This window comes from Cyprinus carpio, chromosome B6 (genome assembly GCF_018340385.1).
Source record: "Cyprinus carpio isolate SPL01 chromosome B6, ASM1834038v1, whole genome shotgun sequence".
NCBI classification, from domain to species: Eukaryota; Metazoa; Chordata; class Actinopteri; order Cypriniformes; family Cyprinidae; genus Cyprinus; species Cyprinus carpio.
In genome coordinates, this window is record NC_056602.1 from 17,240,945 (window position 1) to 17,261,515 (window position 20,571).

Here is a 20,571-nt window from a genome sequence, read left to right on the forward strand (position 1 = left end):
ACTTTATAGGCCTTGAACGGTTAAATACACACTCTTATGTGTCAAAATGCCTGCCTTTGCAAGCATTCTCACAAACACAGTAGGTCTTAAGTGAAAGCAAACAAAGAAAACATGTAACAGTATATTGGGCAGCTCTTAAAGTAACAGCAGTGTCTGTCGTTCATGTTAAACAAATAACAAAAGACAGAAAACCTTATTTAATCACTGAAAGTTTACTTCTTTTCAGTGAGCTTTTTTATTTTTATTTTTTTATCTAGTATTAGTTTTTTGTGATATTGACACAGGAGACAAGAATTATAAAATTTCTATGGTATCAAAAAAATATATATTATAAAGACCTTGCTGAAAGCAAAAAACAAACAAACAAACAAACAAACAAAAAAAAACCTATACTGTGTGATATATAGTTACCATGAAATAAAATTACTCATATCATGATATAAGATTTTGATCATATCGCCCATCCCTAAAACCATTCCTCTTCAATATATATACCCACCTTTCTCTTATTCCTTTCAACCATATTCTTTTAGATTTAGATTCTATTCACATCTGTCCACCATGTTCCTTTATGAAACATGTTCCATTACTTCCTCTAGATCTGTCAATTACCACTCTTGTCTTTTCAATATCACTCTCCTCCTCACATTCACCTCTCAACTGTATCTCCTGATTCTCTGCTTTCTTTATACCACTTATCTCCCTTTCTTCACTCCCTCTCCTTCTCCTCGTCGGAACTTCTCCTCTCATCCTTCTATCCTCTCATGATCCTGTTCTCTTCCAACTAAAAGCCTTTTTTCATCCACATACACCCTGGAATCATTTATTCATCTTACTTTGTTAATAAGCCATTTTGCTGTTCTTGCCATCCTCTCCATTTCCTTTCCCCCTTCACAAGTCACCCTCCTTTTGTTCTGTCTATCATTTATTCTTGCACTTGAGCTAACCACTGTGCGGTGCGGTCATCATTAATGAGTCATTTGGCTGCCCAAACACAGCCATTCAATCATATCGTGCTGATATTATTCACCTCAGCAGCAGAAGCTAATGAATATGAATGGGAGTCCTAGTGTTAGAGACTCTTCCAAGGATTCAAGCTTCAGTGGCCAGTGAAAAACAGAAAGTAGACTCAGTTTAATAGAAGTCTACACTCAGGCAGTTCGAATAAGAGGTTTCAGACTGTTTGGTGCCAAAGACCCCAGAATATAATGATCCCCTTCAAAGAGACCTCCGTTCCTAAAGTATAAAGGTTGCTATATATTAGAAGACCAATTTATACACTGTAATTAAGAAAAATTGAAGAAAAACAGATGATGTTTTAGGGGGAAATTACCATTACCTTTTACTTTATGTTTACGGACATTTCATTAAAAACACAATGCAATGCATAATACCAAATACAGATACAACACCCTGAAAATGAATACAGAAAATTTCTTCATATTATAGCGTGAACCAGACAAATTAAAGATTCGATCGGGAGCCTGGTTGAAACATGAGCCGAATTCCACAGAAAGGCAGGATGTTGTAAATCAACTCCCAGCACCACAGTCTGATAACCGACCAACTCTTTCACAGAACAGCTTTCAACATTAACACCATTAGAACAATTATTGACAATTTCAATTCGAAGAAGAGATTGTCTAATTTGGGGCAAGTAATCGAAGAGATGGACAGTATGACACTCACATGTAAAGCCATGACAGAGAAAACAAGATCGTTGGATTGACTTCCCCCCACCTAGCAAAACCAGACTGAAATTCCTAAGGAGACCTGTTAACCCCTCTGGTCTCCACAGGACATATCCTTACTCCCCAGAATGGCACAGAGAATGCCTTCCAATGCATATATGCACCAAAATGAACTCAAAAAAGACTTCTAAATGGATATCAGTCCATTGCTTAACTCCATATCATTTATGTAACCGACACATTTGATTTAAATGTTTCTAATCACTTATTGTGTATGTCTTTTTAAATAACTCTTGAATAGCTTAAGGGATCATATTCATGTTTAGTATGTGTGTGTTCGAATATTCTTGCTTGAAACGTTTCTGACCATTAGTTATTTGTCAAATGTATCATATTCTTGTTATAGGAATCATGTCCAAATTATACCCTGCAAGAGCGGGAAAATTCGGACCACGAGCTTGATAAGATAACATATGATTTATGAATGGGTGGGACAGACAAATGCAACACCCTGAGAAAAGACAGTATCTAATTGGTCAAGACAACATTTGAGGTGTGGCCAAAAGGCCAGTTTAAATACTCAGGACACCATCAAATTTTGCTTGTAGTTTAAGCTTTTAGCTTTTGTCAAGCTTTTGCTATCAGTCATGCCGGCTTTTAGCTTTGCTTGTAGTTTAAGCTTTTAGTCATGCTTTTAGCTTTTAGCTTTTGTCAAGCTTTTGCTATCAGTCATGCCGGCTTTTAGCCTGCTTTTAGTCATGCTTTGTCATCACTTTTAGCGTTCTTCGAGCGCCGTTCCAGCGTGCTTCGGCCTGCACGCCTGCTGCTACTTAGCCACGATGAGAAGAAACACCACCTAGTCTCGTCAAACTTTACTTTTTTCTTTTTTCCGTTTGAGAGTTTCGTGTTCTGAGTTAAGTTTTGTAACGCCGTGTCTCCGAGTCTGACCTCGAGTGCCCGTTCAACTTCAGCCAGCCCACAACTCCGCATCTTCAGCCTACGCCCAACCACGGGCTTCCCAAGACGTCACTTCAACGACTACTGAACTTCCAGCCAATCAGCAACTTCGGGAAACCCCCTTTTCAGCGACAACAAAAGGGAACCCCGTTAAACAGGCAACGCAAGTAACCTACAGACTCACATCTGTACTGGTGTTATCTAATATAATTTTAACCTCATTGAGGAACTCAGTGCGAGGGTTAATTAAGTGATTAAATGGTTGTTCATGTCTATGCAATTTCACGTATTGATGTAAACTTGGGATTTCACATTCTCATTCTCTTAAACTCATTCTTTCCTAACGTTCTATCCTCCTGCAACTTGTATGAATGTGTGAGTGCGTGTGCTTATGTGTTAGATTAGTTTATATGTCTTAGATTTATCTAATAAAGCCTTATTTATATTGAAAAGAGAAGTATCTTGTGTTTTGTGCTCACAAGTTAATGTCTTAAACTGCCGATCTTGTTACTGTGCTAATTAATAGTGTTTTCACTATACTTTGGATATTAATATCCAGCGCAGATTTGATGTTATACGGCTCGTTCAGTGAATCGCTGGCCGTCTCAGTGATCAGCCGTGAAACAGTGATTCTGTTCAAATTCCCTTTAAAATCTTAAATGATTCCCTTTGAGCTAAATTGACCTGTTTCCCTTACAGTATTATGGTGGAGAATTTTGCGGGCAGTTTAATCTAAATTGTGAGCATAAACCAAGTTATTTAATCTTTTCTTTTGCTGCGGATGAAAGATGAGAAGCTTCTGAGTCGAGACGTGTGTGTGTGTGTGACCCGTGACGTAAGCAGCGCGCGACCGCTTGAATAGAATGAACGCAGAGGAGGCTGTAAATCAAGTCCGCCTCTTCATTGTTAAACGGCAGTAAGTGAACTTAAAGTTAACGTCTGAGATCGTACAATAAGGTAGAAATTGAGCGTGTTCCTCATTTTTGTAATGCCTTGTTTATAGCTAAATTGATTTCACTGCGTGTTCCGGTGCCTCTCAAAAAATCTCAAAAGCTATACTCCCGGCAGGGAATCTCAGTCACCGTTAACTGAACGGAGCTAAACTGCTGTAACGTTAATTCAAAGGGAAATAAATCAGTGAATAAAGAATAGTTTTGAGCGTGTTCCTCAATCTATTTATCAAAGCCTCGTTATTCATAGCTTGATTGCCAGTGCGTGTTCCACTGCTGAATCAGATGCTATTCGACTTCCTGGGTTAATATTAGAGAATAATGTTTCCCTGTTCACAAAGTGAATGCAATCTCGCTTAACACTGCGTGTGTCCGAGTGATAAAGTAACTTTTAAAAATCTACAAAAAGCAAATAAAAACTTTTTCCCAACAGCCAATAAAAACAGAAACTTTCACGTATATTTCAAAACAAACTATACACTAATAACCATATCCCCCTAGATCGCCCTCACATTTCCCTTAACTACAGCAAGAAGCTGCTATTTGAATTAAGTTAAAGTTAACTCTGTACGAACTGAGAGTTTAAGCGCCACATCGCAAAACCATCTAAACGCGGTGTTGTTATTTTGTACAGTGTTGAAATGCGCCGACATTTCATGTAACATGCTTAACTGTACTTGCAATGCAATGATTCATGTGCTTGTCCACTAGAGTTTGTTTTGGTGTGCCACAGTTACGACCGTGACACGGAAGTCTTAACATACTTCCGGAGCAACTTTGAACTGCGCACGCGCAGCTCATCTACGCTAATGTAAACAAACTCCACGGTGTTGCTAAGCTAACGAAACAGTTGTATTTACATTGAAGTCTATGCTAAAGCCACTAGCCTCAAAGGTTAGCCGTTAGCATTAACATCCAGTGGTTGAATAGTGTCTGTTTGTGCAACGCTAAAGTGATTTAAACCCTTTTAGACATCTCAACTAACACTTGTTGGTCTCTTTCTCTCTCTTATTTCTCTCTTTTCTCAGATACCATTTATTGGCATTTTACTAGAAAGGGAAATACTAAATCACAATTATTAATTGTGTCAAATCCAAATTTAATTGAAACATTAAATTTATTTGGAATCATTCCAATTTTCCCTCTTAGATCATTTCATATGATCATAACTTCTAGTATTCTTTTTGGGCCTAATTATTTTAGGTACGAACAACACTTGAACTTTGAAAGTTTAAGTAAACTTGTTCTACCTAATTTATTTATTACCCATCTGAATACATTCTATTCAGACTTGTACTTATTTTATTGCGTTTAACCCTTCTTGCTTCCTATTTTGGTTATACACTTAACCACTATTGTTTTATTTATAGATTTTCTCCTTTAATTAAATTTTTGCTTATTTTGCCCATTTATTACTTTTAAATTTCTGTGTATCCTAGCTTGGGAACGACACACCTGAGCCCTAAAAGGAGACATTGTTATCCCTCACTACGAGTTCAAATAAATTAGAAAGACAACTCACTTTCACTTAAAGTTTATTTTGTTTGATTAGTTGTGCAGCAACTAAAACAACGCTCTCCTCGTAGTTGAGATAACCTCTACTGAGACTTACCATCTCCGTCCCCTCTCTCCTTTCCTCTTCACTTTTAACATTTGTAGGGACATGTAAGAACCATCAATCAATTCTAAGTGAATGAAATACACAATCTTGTCAAAGAAGACGAATCACCCTTATGAATTTGATTGTAATCAACCTCTCCTTTGTTCTTCCTAACCTCCCTACATTTGGAAACGCAATCCAAGTTTTAGCATCTCATCCAACGCTGAGATCAATTTAATAGAGATACGTGTTGAACAACTGTCGCCTTCGCAGCCTCCCTGATGAGCGGTCCAACTGTAAGGTGTATGGTGTCAATCCTGTCAGACTAAGGAAAGAGATATCAGCATTATTATTGTATTCTTTTGTCCAAAACAAGAGATTTAATAATATTGTTTACCTTCTTGATAACATTTAATTGAGAAAATTAATTTTCCTCATTTGAAAAACAGAAATTGTTGCTTGTGATTGAATTTGTTTTTCACCTCTTTCTCTCTTTTTCCTCTTCCTCATTAGAGTGACAAAGTCTTCGCATCTCTAGTGTACTTAGACACCCTGAGACCAACACAGTCATCACCACACTTCACTAGTGGTTCACAGTCACTGACACAACACTTAGTTGTCCCACCACACATAGGCTTCTACTCCACACAGATCTGTGTCAGTCTCTCTTCTCCCCAGCGTGCCAACATGCCACAGACTGCAGACCCCATCACCCATGGGGAAGATATGAACACTTGGCTGAGAGGCATGACCGACAGCCTCACCCCCAAGACATTTGAACTGTTATTATTTTTAATAATAATCCTAATCCTGAGAAGATTCCTGACACAAGATTCAAGCCAGAACAACAACCACGAGGAGCTAGTCAAGATCACCAGCTCCCTAAGCTATGCCTTCACAACCCAGCTGAAACTGAGCGACAAGCACATCACCCACCTTCAAGAGGAGCTGACACGTGCTCAACGTCGCATAGACAAGCTGGAAGTGAAAGTCCAAGATCAACTCAAAGCACCCAACGAGAGGGAGCAGGAAACAACGGAACAAGTTAAGCTCCAAGCAGCCCTGGCAGCAGCTCAGCTCAACCAGCAACATGCAACAGCTGCCCAGAGAGACCTTTTAAACAGACTCCAGTATGCCGAACAGCTACTAGAGAAAACCAAGAACGACATCAGAGACAAGAATTCTGAAATCAGTGCTTTGAAAGACCACCTTGAAAGGTACAGACCTGAAATGGACAATCTGACCCAACAACTAGACGATACCAACGATGAGCTCTACATGGTCAGAAAAGAACTCCAGTATGCTTACAAGCAGAAACAAGAGCCAAGGAAAGAGAAACATCTCTTAGCCTCATCACTGCTGAGCAGAGCAGAGTCCCATATCCAAGAACTGGCATATTACGAAAGGAGCGAAGGCCCACAACCCAAAACCTCACCTGCCTTCGCCACACAACCCTGTCCTGCCAACGAAGGAAAACCTCCCGTCCAAGACCTTAGAGCTGAACACGGGATGACCATCAAAGACCTCAACAAGCTGTCTGAAAACATCAGCAGGTTCAACCCGAACTCCACAGAGGGCCACGACATCCAGGCTTACCTGCAAGATATCGAATTTCATCTGGAAATGAGACCTCATGTGACTGACAGAGACAGGTTATACATCATTAGAGCCACGTCCAGTCCTGAGGTACGAAACTTCCTAGATCGACAGCCCAGTCAAACAAAGTCAAACTACCAGCGACTTTGTGAGGTCCTGATTAAAGAGTTTACAGACCCAGAGTCTGAACATGGACTGTTGACTGCCCTGGAAACCAAACAAGGTCGACAAGAGACTCCACAAGCTTACTACAACCGACTCCGACAAGCCTACTTTGGTGCACACAACAAGCCTGACCTTGAAGAGGATGTGAACTTCAAAAGCCTCTTCCTAAAGAATCTGCACCCTGGAGTCAGCCACCATCTAGGTGTCATGGCCTGTCCACACTCCATGACCATCCAACAGTTGCGTGACCTAACACAGAAGGCCTATAACAAGCAGAAGATGGACTCAAAGAAAGGTAACAAGACCTCCACACTCTTGAACTCTGTCAACAAAGACTCAAGCCTTGCACTGAACGACACCCAGTGGCATCACAACACCAGAGTCTTCCATCAAGAGCACAGAGAAAGTGACACCCATGTCCACAACCACTTTCAGCCCAGCCGCTGGAAAAATCCATGGGACCAGCCACGCTTCTCAAGAAACCAAAAGGATAAGATCAACTGGAAACCTAAACAGACATCCAAAGGTAATCACCTGACTCATCCAAGAGCAACTCATGTGGGTAAGCGACAACGAAACCCACCACAGCACCACTCAGACATGCACAGTGCTGAGTATTCACAAGAACATGACAGCTTACCATCAGAAGACATGGAACAAGTCATGAGACAACTGAAAGAGTTCCTTCAAGACCAGTTTCACACTTATGACCACAAAGTTGAGTCATGCTTGAGTCAACACACACAACATTACCTACACCCAGAGGTAACCACATCTACTGATAACACATTCAACAAACATATTCTTCCCACAGGTAGAATGTCCAAATTTTAGTGTAACAAAGTTACATATACCCTCCATAAAGAAACATGCAGCCATCCTCACAATAGGTTATAACACCTGACACTAAGTTAAGGTACATGACACACTAGCTGCACATAACATCCTAGTTCAAAAGTAGTTGTAAGCCATGCTAGGAAAACCCACAGCAGCCTTTTTTTTTGTTTTGTTTTGTTCTTCTTTTACCTATCCTTCTCCTTCCCCTCTTTCCTGAGTAGGTGAAACACCTAGACACCTTGCAAGGGTCGAAGGTCTGATATTAGGATTGACTCACCACACCTAATATCCACCAGCCACTCTAAACTGAATGGAAACCAGAGAGCTCCATGCACGATAGGTCAACTCATTTCATTGCAAATGATGTTACTAGAAAATTAATGGTAAATGTTTTAAATTAAGACAACCTAGAAGAACTAAACAAAGTTAACCACAAATTTGATTGGCCAATCAAAATAAAACAATGATTTCCAAAATGATCTAAATTATCCTCAATGTACTAAACTACATTGACTAATGGAACTTAACCACGTGTACCTAAATAACCTGATGCCTGCACCAGTACAGTAACTGTCATGGAGGTGTTGTCTTGTTGTTTGCTGTGTTTGTCTGCTTCTTCTGCCTTTGTATCTCCAGCGATCGACGATGTCTTCAGCTAAACACCTCGCCGATCGAAGTGGGGTATGTAGCGTGAACCAGACAAATTAAAGATTCGATCGGGAGCCTGGTTGAAACATGAGCCGAATTCCACAGAAAGGCAGGATGTTGTAAATCAACTCCCAGCACCACAGTCTGATAACCGACCAACTCTTTCACAGAACAGCTTTCAACATTAACACCATTATAACAATTATTGACAATTTCAATTCGAAGAAGAGATTGTCTAATTTGGGGCAAGTAATCGAAGAGATGGACAGTATGACACTCACATGTAAAGCCATGACAGAGAAAACAAGATCGTTGGATTGACTTCCCCCCACCTAGCAAAACCAGACTGAAATTCCTAAGGAGACCTGTTAACCCCTCTGGTCTCCACAGGACATATCCTTACTCCCCAGAATGGCACAGAGAATGCCTTCCAATGCATATATGCACCAAAATGAACTAAAAAAAGACTTCTAAATGGATATCAGTCCATTGCTTAACTCCATATCATTTATGTAACCGACACATTTGATTTAAATGTTTCTAATCACTTATTGTGTATGTCTTTTTAAATAACTATTGAATAGCTTAAGGGATCATATTCATGTTTAGTATGAGTGTGTTCGAATATTCTTGCTTGAAACGTTTCTGACCATTAGTTATTTGTCAAATGTATCATATTCTTGTTATAGGAATCATGTCCAAATTATACCCTGCAAGAGCGGGAAAATTCGGACCACGAGCTTGATAAGATAACATATGATTTATGAATGGGTGGGACAGACAATGCAACACCCTGAGAAAAGACAGTATCTAATTGGTCAAGACAACATTTGAGGTGTGGCAAAAAGGCCAGTTTAAATACTCAGGACACCATCAAATTTTGCTTTTTAGCTTTTAGCTTTTGTCAAGCTTTTGCTATCAGTCATGCCGGCTTTTAGCTTTGCTTGTAGTTTAAGCTTTTAGTCATGCTTTTAGCTTTTAGCTTTTGTCAAGCTTTTGCTATCAGTCATGCCGGCTTTTAGCCTGCTTTTAGTCATGCTTTGTCATCACTTGTAGCGTTCTTCGAGCGCCGTTCCAGCGTGCTTCGGCCTGCACGCCTGCTGCTACTTAGCCACGATGAGAAGAACACACCACCTAGTCTCGTCAAACTTTACTTCTTTTCTTTTCCGTTTGAGAGTTTCTTGTTCTGAGTTAAGTTTTGTAACGCCGTGTCTCCGAGTCTGACCTCGAGTGCCCGTTCAACTTCAGCCAGCCCACAACTCCGCATCTTCAGCCTACGCCCAACCACGGGCTTCCCAAGACGTCACTTCAACGACTACTGAACTTCCAGCCAATCAGCAACTTCGGGAAACCCCCTTTTCAGCGACAACAAAAGGGAACCCCGTTAAACAGGCAACGCAAGTAACCTCCAGACTCACATCTGTACTGGTGTTATCTAATATAATTTTAACCTCATTGAGGAACTCAGTGCGAGGGTTAATTAAGTGATTAAATGGTTGTTCATGTCTATGCAATTTCACGTATTGCTGTAAACTTGGGATTTCACATTTTCATTCTCTTAAACTCATTCTTTCCTAACGTTCTATCCTCCTGCAACTTGTGTGAATGTGTGAGTGCGTGTGCTTATGTGTTAGATTAGTTTATATGTCTTAGATTTATCTAATAAAGCCTTATTTATATTGAAAAGAGAAGTATCTTGTGTTTTGTGCTCACAAGTTAATGTCTTAAACTGCCGATCTTGCTACTGTGCTAATTAATAGTGTTTTCACTATATTTTGGATATTAATATCCAGCGCAGATTTGATGTTATACGGCTCGTTCAGTGAATCGCTGGCCGTTTCAGTGATCAGCCGTGAAACAGTGATTCTGTTCAAATTCCCTTTAAAATCTTAAATGATTCCCTTTGAGCTAAATTGACCTGTTTCCCTTACAATATTAAAGGGATACTCCACCCCAAAATGAAAATTTTGTCATTAATCACTTACCCCCATGTCGTTTCAAACCCGTAAAAACTCAATTTCAGATATTTTGGATGAAAACCGGGAGGCCTGTGACTGTCCCATAGACTGGCAAATAAATAACAGTGTCAAGGTCCATAAAAGGTATGAAAGTAATAATACCGTATAATATCTCTCCATATCACCGTATGCTGCGTATGCTCTTCTGTATCATCTGCGCCACAAGGATGCACGTGTTTCTACGTGTATTTAGCTTTGATTTGAAAGAAAACAGAGCATCCTTGTGGCGTGGATGATACAGAAGAGCATACGCAGCATACGGTGATATGAGAGACACAGAGGAGACTGTTGACAAAGGTTGTTCTTTTTGTTTTCTTCGCTTCATATAACCCAGATTGCATGTCTGATGGCAGATGGAGTATTCTGACAATGACTTTCATACCTTTTATGGACCTTGACACTGTTATTTACTTGGCAGTCTATGGGACAGTCACAACTCACAAGTCTCCCGGTTTTCATCCAAATGATCTTAAATTGTGTTCCGAAGACATTGAAGCTTTTAAGGGTTTGGAACGACATGGGGGTAAGTGATTAATGCCAAAATTTTCATTTTGGGGTGGAGTATCCCTTTAACATGGTACATGGGGCGGCATTTTTACTTTTCTTAAAGAAACAAAAAAAAAAAAAAACAAAATGACAAAAAAAATAAAAAAATAATTAATTGTTTTTTGTATTGTAAACCCAAATTAAGTGATTACAATATTATCTGTGAAATATTTACTTAATTAAGCTGCTACTGTTTTATTTATTTATTGTAACCTACTATACTATCACAGTACTGTCTGTAAAATTTACAGATTTTAAGAGAAAAATAAAACTATATGGATTTTAATAAAATATTTATATGAAAAACTGTCCCAATTTTCAAACAGCAAAATGAAACCATAATCTCAAAATCTATTTTTTAATAAAATTTTATTTGAAAAAGTAAACAATGGTTTATTTTATTATTTATTTAAGTATTGTTATTCATTCCTTAATATTTTAAATACATGCATTTTTATTTTTTCATTATTATCATCAGTAATAAGAATAATTATTATCATTATTTGTATATGGCAAAGAAAGTTTGTGGCCTGACAAAATACAACTTTAAAGCCTATAAATATAAAGCCAAATTGTGGATAGATTAGTTAAGCATGATATAAAAATATCAAAATACAAGTAAGGAGCCTTTGCAGAGGAAACAGCATCTCCTTCACTTTTGGAGGACATTGCCACATGATAATAGATCATGTGAATTAGACTAAACCTTTGAAGTATCTAAGAGGAAGAATTCATCCTTACCTAGCTGAAGGAGACAAACCAGCTTCATGTATTATTCAGAGAACATGAATCACTGTTTTCATGCTCTTTTAAAATATTAAATTGACAAGATTAATACAAAACCATCCATATCAAGCTATCAAACACATATATAGGTGTATATGCACCATAGAGCCCAGGGCCCGTATTCACAAAACATTTTAGCTTACCACTAAGAGTTCTCCTAAATAGCAGTAAATGTTTTTAGCTAAGAGTTTTCTCTTAAAACCTATTCACAAAGCTGCTGAGACAAACTTTTACTAAGGAATAGACAGAAGTCTTAAGCTAAGAGTAAGGGCAGCGTTGACCTCGTTGCTATGGATGATGTCAGCATACTTACTAACTATGCACACAGTGATTGGCTAATATTCTCTGTAGAGTGCAATATTATGTTGCCATATGCAAATAAAGATTTTAAAATGCAGGTTAAGTGTCACTAATTAAACAAGTAGGCTATATATTTAGCTAATTATCAGCCTCTCAAACCATAAAAACTTCTCATCCCAAAAAAAACCAATATAAATAACTAAATACAAACCATACCTGTTTCAAAAAGGGACGAACCCAGTTCTGGGTTATTTTAACCCAACAAGTTGGGTTATTATGTTTAACCCAGCATGCTGGGTTGCTTTTTTATGGTTTAAATTACTACATTGCTAGACTAAAATGAACAAAAATCGAGCTAGGCATTAAACCTACAAATCTTGTTCATTTTAAAATCACTTTTAAACACAAATAATAACTATCAAAAGGTAAATATTTATTAAAAACAAGAGAAAACAGTCAAAAAGTAACATGCGTGTAAGAAGAAATGCAGAAAAGTATGGCATTAACATCTAGAGAGTTTATAAATAAAGCATTGAACATTTGTTGAATATAACTTTTAAGATCAAATTTGACTTTTTTGGTAAATTTTATATATTGTATAAAAATATACAAAAACATTATACAATAATTGTACAATTAGTTAAGTTCTTTACAAACTATTCTGGCATGACAGTACACAAATAAACCACAACATTAACACTGATATTATAACATTTAACAGACGCGTGTATGTGTGAAAGAATATGAGCATGTGTATGAACGAATGAGTGTAAACTCCATTTCTACTAAACAACACAGAACAAGCATTTAACATTTTGTTTTTACAAATTATACACTTACAGTTTGTTTCATAGTCCATGAATACAGATCATGCATCACTGTCAATTTTCATGATCTCTTTAGCATAACTGATGTAGTCATGAAGAAGCCCCATCAGCACAGCATGTGACATCTTTTACATCATCCAGGGCAGCGTCCTCCTTTAAAACCACTGCTGCATGAGTTTAGAGGAAAGGACATTCTGTTCTTTGACCAGCATTCATCCCTGTCACCGCCTGTTCTTCATCAGTGGTCTAAAAAGAGAAAAACATTTGAAAAAAGAAAACATTTAATTAAAATCTATCCATTTTCAGACAGAGGTGTATTCACATCAGTAAGGATATGTAAATAGTCTGTTTTATAATTTCAACACTTTGTGTGGTTGTTTAATGTCTCTGTCTACCACAGCGCTCTAGAATGCTATAATGGCAGCACTAGTGTGAGGGCATGTAATATTTTTTAAATAAATATATTGCTTTCAGAAACCTACTTCTTTACTGAAACATTAAAACAGACATGACATTCACATACCTCACAAATCTCAAAATACTGCCCAAAAACACATCCACAAATATAGTTCACCAAAAAAAAAAAAAGGTCATAATTTACACTCCCCCATGTTGTTCCAGACCCATACAAACTCTGCTAATTTTTGCAACACAAATAAATATATTTAATATTCTATTAATTTTTGTCCTCCATTGCTAGTCTGGGAGACCGATATTTTCCTTTGAACAGACATGTTCGCTATCATATAATTTAAGATTTATTCATATATAAATATCGGAATGCATTACTTCTACAATAACTCTGTATTTATGAGTCTTAAAAATACAGATTATCTAGACTCTCAATGGATTAACAAAAAAATTATGAGAAAATTAAAAATATATTAATTTGTGTTGTAAAGACAAGTTTGGAATGACATGAGGGCAAGTAAATGGTTTTTTGTGTGAACTATTCCTTTAAGAAAGGAAGATGATGACTCTCCAAATCAGACAACTCCAAAGTTGGTTTGAGTTCTGCAATGAAAAACCCAGACATCAATGGTTTTCATGAAATATGAGCACGTAATCACACTGTTGTTGCATCAAAATGACTAAAAATAACTTACATAATTCTCAAAAGAATGATGCTCTCCTATGTCTCTGGCTTTCAACACCTACAAAAACAAAAAAAACAAATATTATTTTAATCTTAGTAAAAAAAAAAAACTGATAACATGTAATTAGTTGACAACCAGGCTTCTGTGTCCTTCACTCCAAAGTTAGTTTGAGTTCTGCAATGAAAAAAGGGACATCAATGGTTTAAATGAAATATGAACATGTAATCGTACTGTTGTTGCATCAAAATGTGAAGTAAACAGGCAGGATACAACAGAAACATTTATTTTCTAAGAAATGATAACTTTACATTTTGAATCTTTACTTACCATAACGTCTTTCACTCACTTCTCGCTTCTTTCACGCTGAGAAAATGGCGGCTTCTCGCACTGGCATCATCCGATATTAACATGATGTGCGTGCTCTCTTTCACGTCCGCGTTCCCAACCCAGCACCGCTGGGTTATGATCAAGACCAATTTTCAACCCAACGTCCTACCCAGCGGTCTCAACCCAGGATTTGGGTTGGGTATTTTTCATGTCTGTAATAAGGCAAGCATACACAGAGTTTCGAAGTGACGTGCTCAAGTTCATAGAGTCCGAAACGGCAGAAAACGCAGCCTGTTTGCTTTCAGAATTTTACAAAAGCACAACGTTTTGTTGTTATTCTGAGTGCACACGAATAAACGTAGAGTCTTTACAGATACAAAAGTCGCATTACTCTTATCTGTATGACCAAAAACGTTTTTTAAGAGCAAATTATCACGCCAGCACCTCCATCTGTCATGCAATAGTCCAAGTGCGCTTCTGTTCATCTTCCTTACTCTGTACAGACACGTGAAAAGTGTACTTTTTCTAGGCTAACATTAGATTGAGCTGCCATGTAAAGTTGCTACTACATACATATTTCAGATGATAAGCCATATAAGAGGTTGATGAATGTTAGGTGAGCAAATGGATGTCCTGCCCAATGTATTATATTACCAGACCAGCTGTTAACGATGTAAATTTAGGACTGACATGGCCATTTCTAAATTGGCGAGTTATTAGCTACTTTTAGCCTTAAGATGTTTTGTGAATACAGGACCTGGATAACTAAAGAGCTTATGGGAACACAATGGTTAGAAACCCATTCTCATTCCCAAGGCGTCAAAAACTAAAGCATGGTCAAGCACTGTGTGTGTCACTTTTAAGACTCTAGACGTCACTATATTGAGGAATTAGGAACTCAATTGCTTTCAATTGCTTGGCTTATGCATCAGATGAATTAATGTATACTTTCATAAATATTTGTGAGCACCAGGCAGACAAAATACAGACCAGATAACAAAAATATGTTCTAATAACTTTTTGCTAACATTCCCATTATTATAAAATTCTGAATGTTCTATGAACGTTTAAAAAAAAGTAGTACAATTAAAAACAAATAATAATAAAATAATAACAATAATAATTGCTGTAAATGATCCTGCTCCATTAACACAGTCAAATCACATTCTAAAGATAAATTCCTCTCTCAGCATGATGTAATCGGTCATGAGACACATGAGAGCCAATGGCATTTTCACAATCAAATCTGACATAATGCTTCTTTAGGAGGCCATTTTTGAATGTGTTTGCGATTTGAGCATTATGTTGGATGGAGATGATGATCTATTTTGTTTCTGTTCCTCACACAAAGCAATCGTTTATCTGAATAGATAAATCGTGACTGTAGTTGCATCTGCTTTGTTTTATATTGATAAATGTTTAGTTTTATGGGCAAAGGTCAGGTTAGGTGCTCAAAAATAGTCTAATGTAAATAAAATTATTGTGGCTGTTTAAATTGGGAACCTTACCCCAACATATAAGTCATTATTATACTCCAATATATAAATTTATTATGATAAAATTCCCATGCCCTTCACATATGTGTAAGCAATGGAGCTCCTATTTTGTAAATACTGTATAGGTATATGTTTTTGATGTCTTGGGAGTGAGAATGAGTTTATGGTATTATGGGAAATTTTAACGAGTTTTTGCTTTTATATTCTATTTATTTTTCATGTAAACTTGAATGCGCTATGAGTAACTGTCTTCTTGTCCTTCGATTACTGTAAGCTGAGCACGAACATGTTCCTATATGTCGAGTTACGTAACGTGTTTCCCAGCCCTGAGGAAATAACCTTGACCGATCAGTCAACCTTCTGATTTGTTCAATGATTTCTTCCTTCTATTTCTGTTCTGCTAGTTTTAAACCACCAATCCCATCTGTTCCTCAAACACTTTTCTGTATAGAAAACAGCTATCATACACACATAAATGAATAATAAATAAATAAAAATCAACGTTATTCTTTTCTTTCTCATCCCTATCCATGTTCCCATTTACTATAAACTTTCCAATATCTATTTGGATACTATTCCAGTGCTTATGCTTCAGAAGATAATGATTTCAACACTGATGATGACCTTAGAATCACCACTTTGCATCAGAGGCTCTCAATATGAAAGCATTAGAGTTCCTGTGCAGCCTAAGTGAGGTCCATCAGATGTAACCTAATGGAATATCTCATATGAAATGCCGATTCCTGCAGGAGTCGGGTCCAATTTTTGGACTGTTCGCTGAATGAAAGAGCCACTTAGCGGCACTTACTGGTACCTGTACAAGCACAGCACAATCTGATTCCATTTCAACCCATTTAGTCCTCTCTACCCTGCACAGATTTTCCACTGAGCTGTTTAGTGTCTCATATTTGATCTGGCTTTATGAAAGCTTCAGAGTTACTGGCCGTAAAGGTTGAGCGGAGGATTATTCCCAAACCACAGAGGCACATTTATGCCTACCGGTAATAAGACAAGGTGAACACGGTTATTTATGGAGAAAACATTTTTTTTTTTTTAAACAATAGTTTTTGTGTCTGCTGTGAAACGTCTCTGTACATTCAGATTTCCAACCATTAGGGTTAGCCAAAATAGATATGACATAAATCTCTAAGATTATTACACCATTTTCTGGTTGAACGTTGCCTCAAGGAATACAATCATCTTATGCAATAAATTCTCCTTCCCAATAGTTTGACTGGGCTGTAACAAGCATGTTTTGCTTCCAAATCTTGAGACATAAGGTTATTTTTAGGGGCCAACCTATTTATCTGTTGGTTTTCTTTTAAATTCTTTGTGTTCTGGCTGGGATTTCATGGCAGCTGTGAAAATGTTTTGGCAGACAGATTAGGCTGGATGGATATCCCTGAATATCTTGCGAGCCCTCTAGCGCCACCAACAGTTCAAAAAACCTAATATACATTTTATTTAAAGGGATACTCCACCCTAAAATCAAAATTTTGTCATTAATCACTTACCTCCATTTCGTTCCAAACCCATTAAAGCTTTGCTCGTCTTCTAAACACAATTTAATATATTTTGGATGAAAACCTGTAGGCTTGTGACTGTCCCATAGACTGCCAAGTAAAATACAATGTCACGATCCAGAAAACTATGAAAAGCATCATCAGAATAGTCCATCTGCCATCAGTGGTTCAACCGTAACATTATGAAATGACGACAATACTTTTTGTAAGCGAAAAAAATAAATAAAATAACAACTTTATTCAACAAATCCTCTCCTCTGTGTCACTCCACATCAGTGTAGTGACATTTTGGCGAATATGAGCAGTACGCAGGCAGCGTATGCTCTTCTGTGTCAGCCGCGTAACAAAGATATGTTTTCTACGTATATTTCCGCTTTGATTTTAAAGAAAACGCGCATCAGTGCAGCACGGCTGACACAGAAGAGCATACGGACTATTCTGATGATGCTTTTCATACTTTTCTGGACCTTGACAGTGTATTTTACTTGGCAGTCTATGAGACTGTCTCAAGCCTCCCGGTTTTCATTCAAAATATCTTAAATTGTGTTCCGAAGACGAACAAAGCTTTTACGGGGTTGGAACGACATGGGGGTAAGTGATTATTGACAAAATTTTTAACAAAAGGCCTAACCAACATATAATAATGTAATTCCTTGGCATATATCAAGTTCAAAAGGGTTTTTTTAACTCCATCCATCTGGATTGTCTGCCATTATGACATTTCAGATTTTTTTTTCCTTTTTATTTGTTTCCCAATTTGACTAAGATCATCTTTGCACCATGCACACCATGTCAAAAATTCTTAAAAGCTTTTTAATATGCTAAGTTATTCACATGTAAGGCTTCAACATATGTGGCATGAGGATGCCATCTTATTTACTAGATGATAGGTGACAGGTAGACACTGGTCAAAATATCGTAAAAACCTAGAAACACTTGCATACACTGATGTACCTGTCAGATATTGAAGTTGGACAACAGGAGCAACATTAATTGTTACTCATTTAAGTTAATCAATCAGCCTAATAATCAATGTCGGTGCTTTTTGTAAAGTATAATTAATAGTTTTTATTTATTGAGATATATTTTTTCATGGACCGCAGATTTGACAGTATATTTAAAAAAAAAAAGTGCCATGAAATTGCACTGTACACTACTATCAATTTTTTTGGCTCAGTAAGATATTTCTTTAAAGAAATAAATACTTTGATTCAGCAAGAATTTAATAAATTGATCAAAAGCAACACAAGAGACTTTTAGATTGTTCTATAAAAGTCTATTTCAAATAAATGATATTCTTTTGAACTTCAAAATCATCAGAGAATCCCTAAGAAAAATTTAAATGTTGAAACATGAATAATAAAAGAAATGTTTCTTGTTCCTTCAGAGATCATCCTGATTTGGTGCTTATGTGACACTGAAGACTGGCGTATAGGCTGCTGAAAATTCAGCTTTGCCAACACAGGAATAAATAACATCTGGAAATATATTGAAACAGAAAACAGTTATCTAAAATTGTACTATATTGCACAATACTACTGTTTTATTGTATTTTGATTAAATAAATTTGGCCTAGGTAAACATAAGAGACTTCTTTCAAATGATCGGATCTGATGGTGCGGAGAGATTGTTTAAAGCACAGTTGAGCTGGATAAGCAGGATATAAGAATGAGTGAGCGTATGACCAATTGACCTGTCTCTAATGAGATCGTTAAAGCTGTCTTAAGTAGGCCTAGATTACAGAGCGTTTTCATAAAGTATCAGACATGAGGAGTGCACTCAAACCTGTTGATTAAACCATTATTGGATTTTGGCCCTTTTGTTTGTTTGGGAAGCTGAAAACAGAACAAATTTGAACAAGATACAACTATTTAAAAATCTGGAATCTGAGGGTGCAAAAAAATCTAAATATTGAGAAAATCGCATTTATAGTTGTCCATATGAATTTCTTAGCAATGCATATTACTAATCAAAAATTACGTTTTGATATATTTATGGTAGGAAATTTACAAAATATCTTCATGGAACATGATATTTACTTAATATCCTAATGATTTTCACATAAAAGAAAAATCAACAATTTTGACCCACAAAATCAATGTATGTATTTTTGGCTATTGCAAATATACCCATGCTACTTATGACTGGTTTTATAGTCCAGGGTCTCACACACACACACACACACACACATATACATACACATACATACATACACATACATACATACATACATACATATATATATATACATACATTCATATATATCCATATATATCCATCTATCTATCTATATGTATGTATGTATGTATGTATGTATTTACTATATGTAACGTTATATGTATTATTTCACAGTCATAGCCGGCAAATATTCAAGGCAGAAAATATGCAGTTGAATAACTGAGCTGCATTATTGTAAATACTGCTCTGAAAGGTGTATGTTGGCATTTAACAGTGTTACAGTGCCATCTGTTGGTCAGAAGCAAAGAAATTTCTCTATTCACAACTATAGTACCCAAATAAAATGAAAAAATAATAATATAAAAAAACATACATAAATAAATACAGAGCAGCTAGGAATGACCAGTGTGCATTCGCGAACATGTTGCGTGCATGTGAGGGAAGTTAGTTTTTCACTCAGTATGTGCCGTCGACTGTAAACATAAACTCTTTAGCCAGCGTTATCAGACGTTGTTTACATTAATTCAGATTAAATCTGGATAGTTTCACGTATGTACTTTCTGTAATCGGATAATGCTAACGAAACGACATCTGTTCGGATTTTAGAAGTTTTTTTTTTTAAAAGTTAACTAAATGGACTTACTGAGGACGTGAGCTGAGGTGAGGTCGCGCGCTGGAAGAGACGCTTTCCCGTTGGCTGTGCTTCATTCATTCATTCATTCACGAAGATCAACCGCCCTTACGCAAACACAGACGCAAAACAACTCGAGTCGCTACTGTCTATGGTCGAAACGGGAACGCGCATAGATTTGGTAGCCTAAATGGAAATTGCCAACATATTAACCCATAGCGCCCTCTTCTGGACAATTAATAATACAAGAACACAACAGAAACGTTGTCATTTTCTTCATTCTGCAGAAGGATTGTTGGATTCATTCGTAAATTTTATTTCTTAATCAAATCATATGTTTTATGTCTCGAAATAAATTCGCTAATCTGTTGGTGTTCTCAGTGCAAAGACATTGCTGT

At 37.0% G+C, this 20,571-nt stretch overlaps 1 protein-coding gene across 1 annotated transcript in view; it reads right to left on the reverse strand.

The window, feature by feature from the left end:
• Nucleotides 1–20,286, reverse strand: part of LOC109063240 (cAMP-specific 3',5'-cyclic phosphodiesterase 4B-like) — a 164,814-nt gene extending 144,528 nt beyond the window's left edge. Inside the window, exon 1 of the mRNA XM_042725961.1 lies at nucleotides 20,186–20,286. Within this exon, the coding sequence (XP_042581895.1) occupies nucleotides 20,186–20,254 (69 nt within the window). The 5' untranslated portion in view covers nucleotides 20,255–20,286. The remainder of the gene's footprint in view (nucleotides 1–20,185) is intronic.
• Between the last annotated feature and the right edge of the window lie 285 nt (nucleotides 20,287–20,571).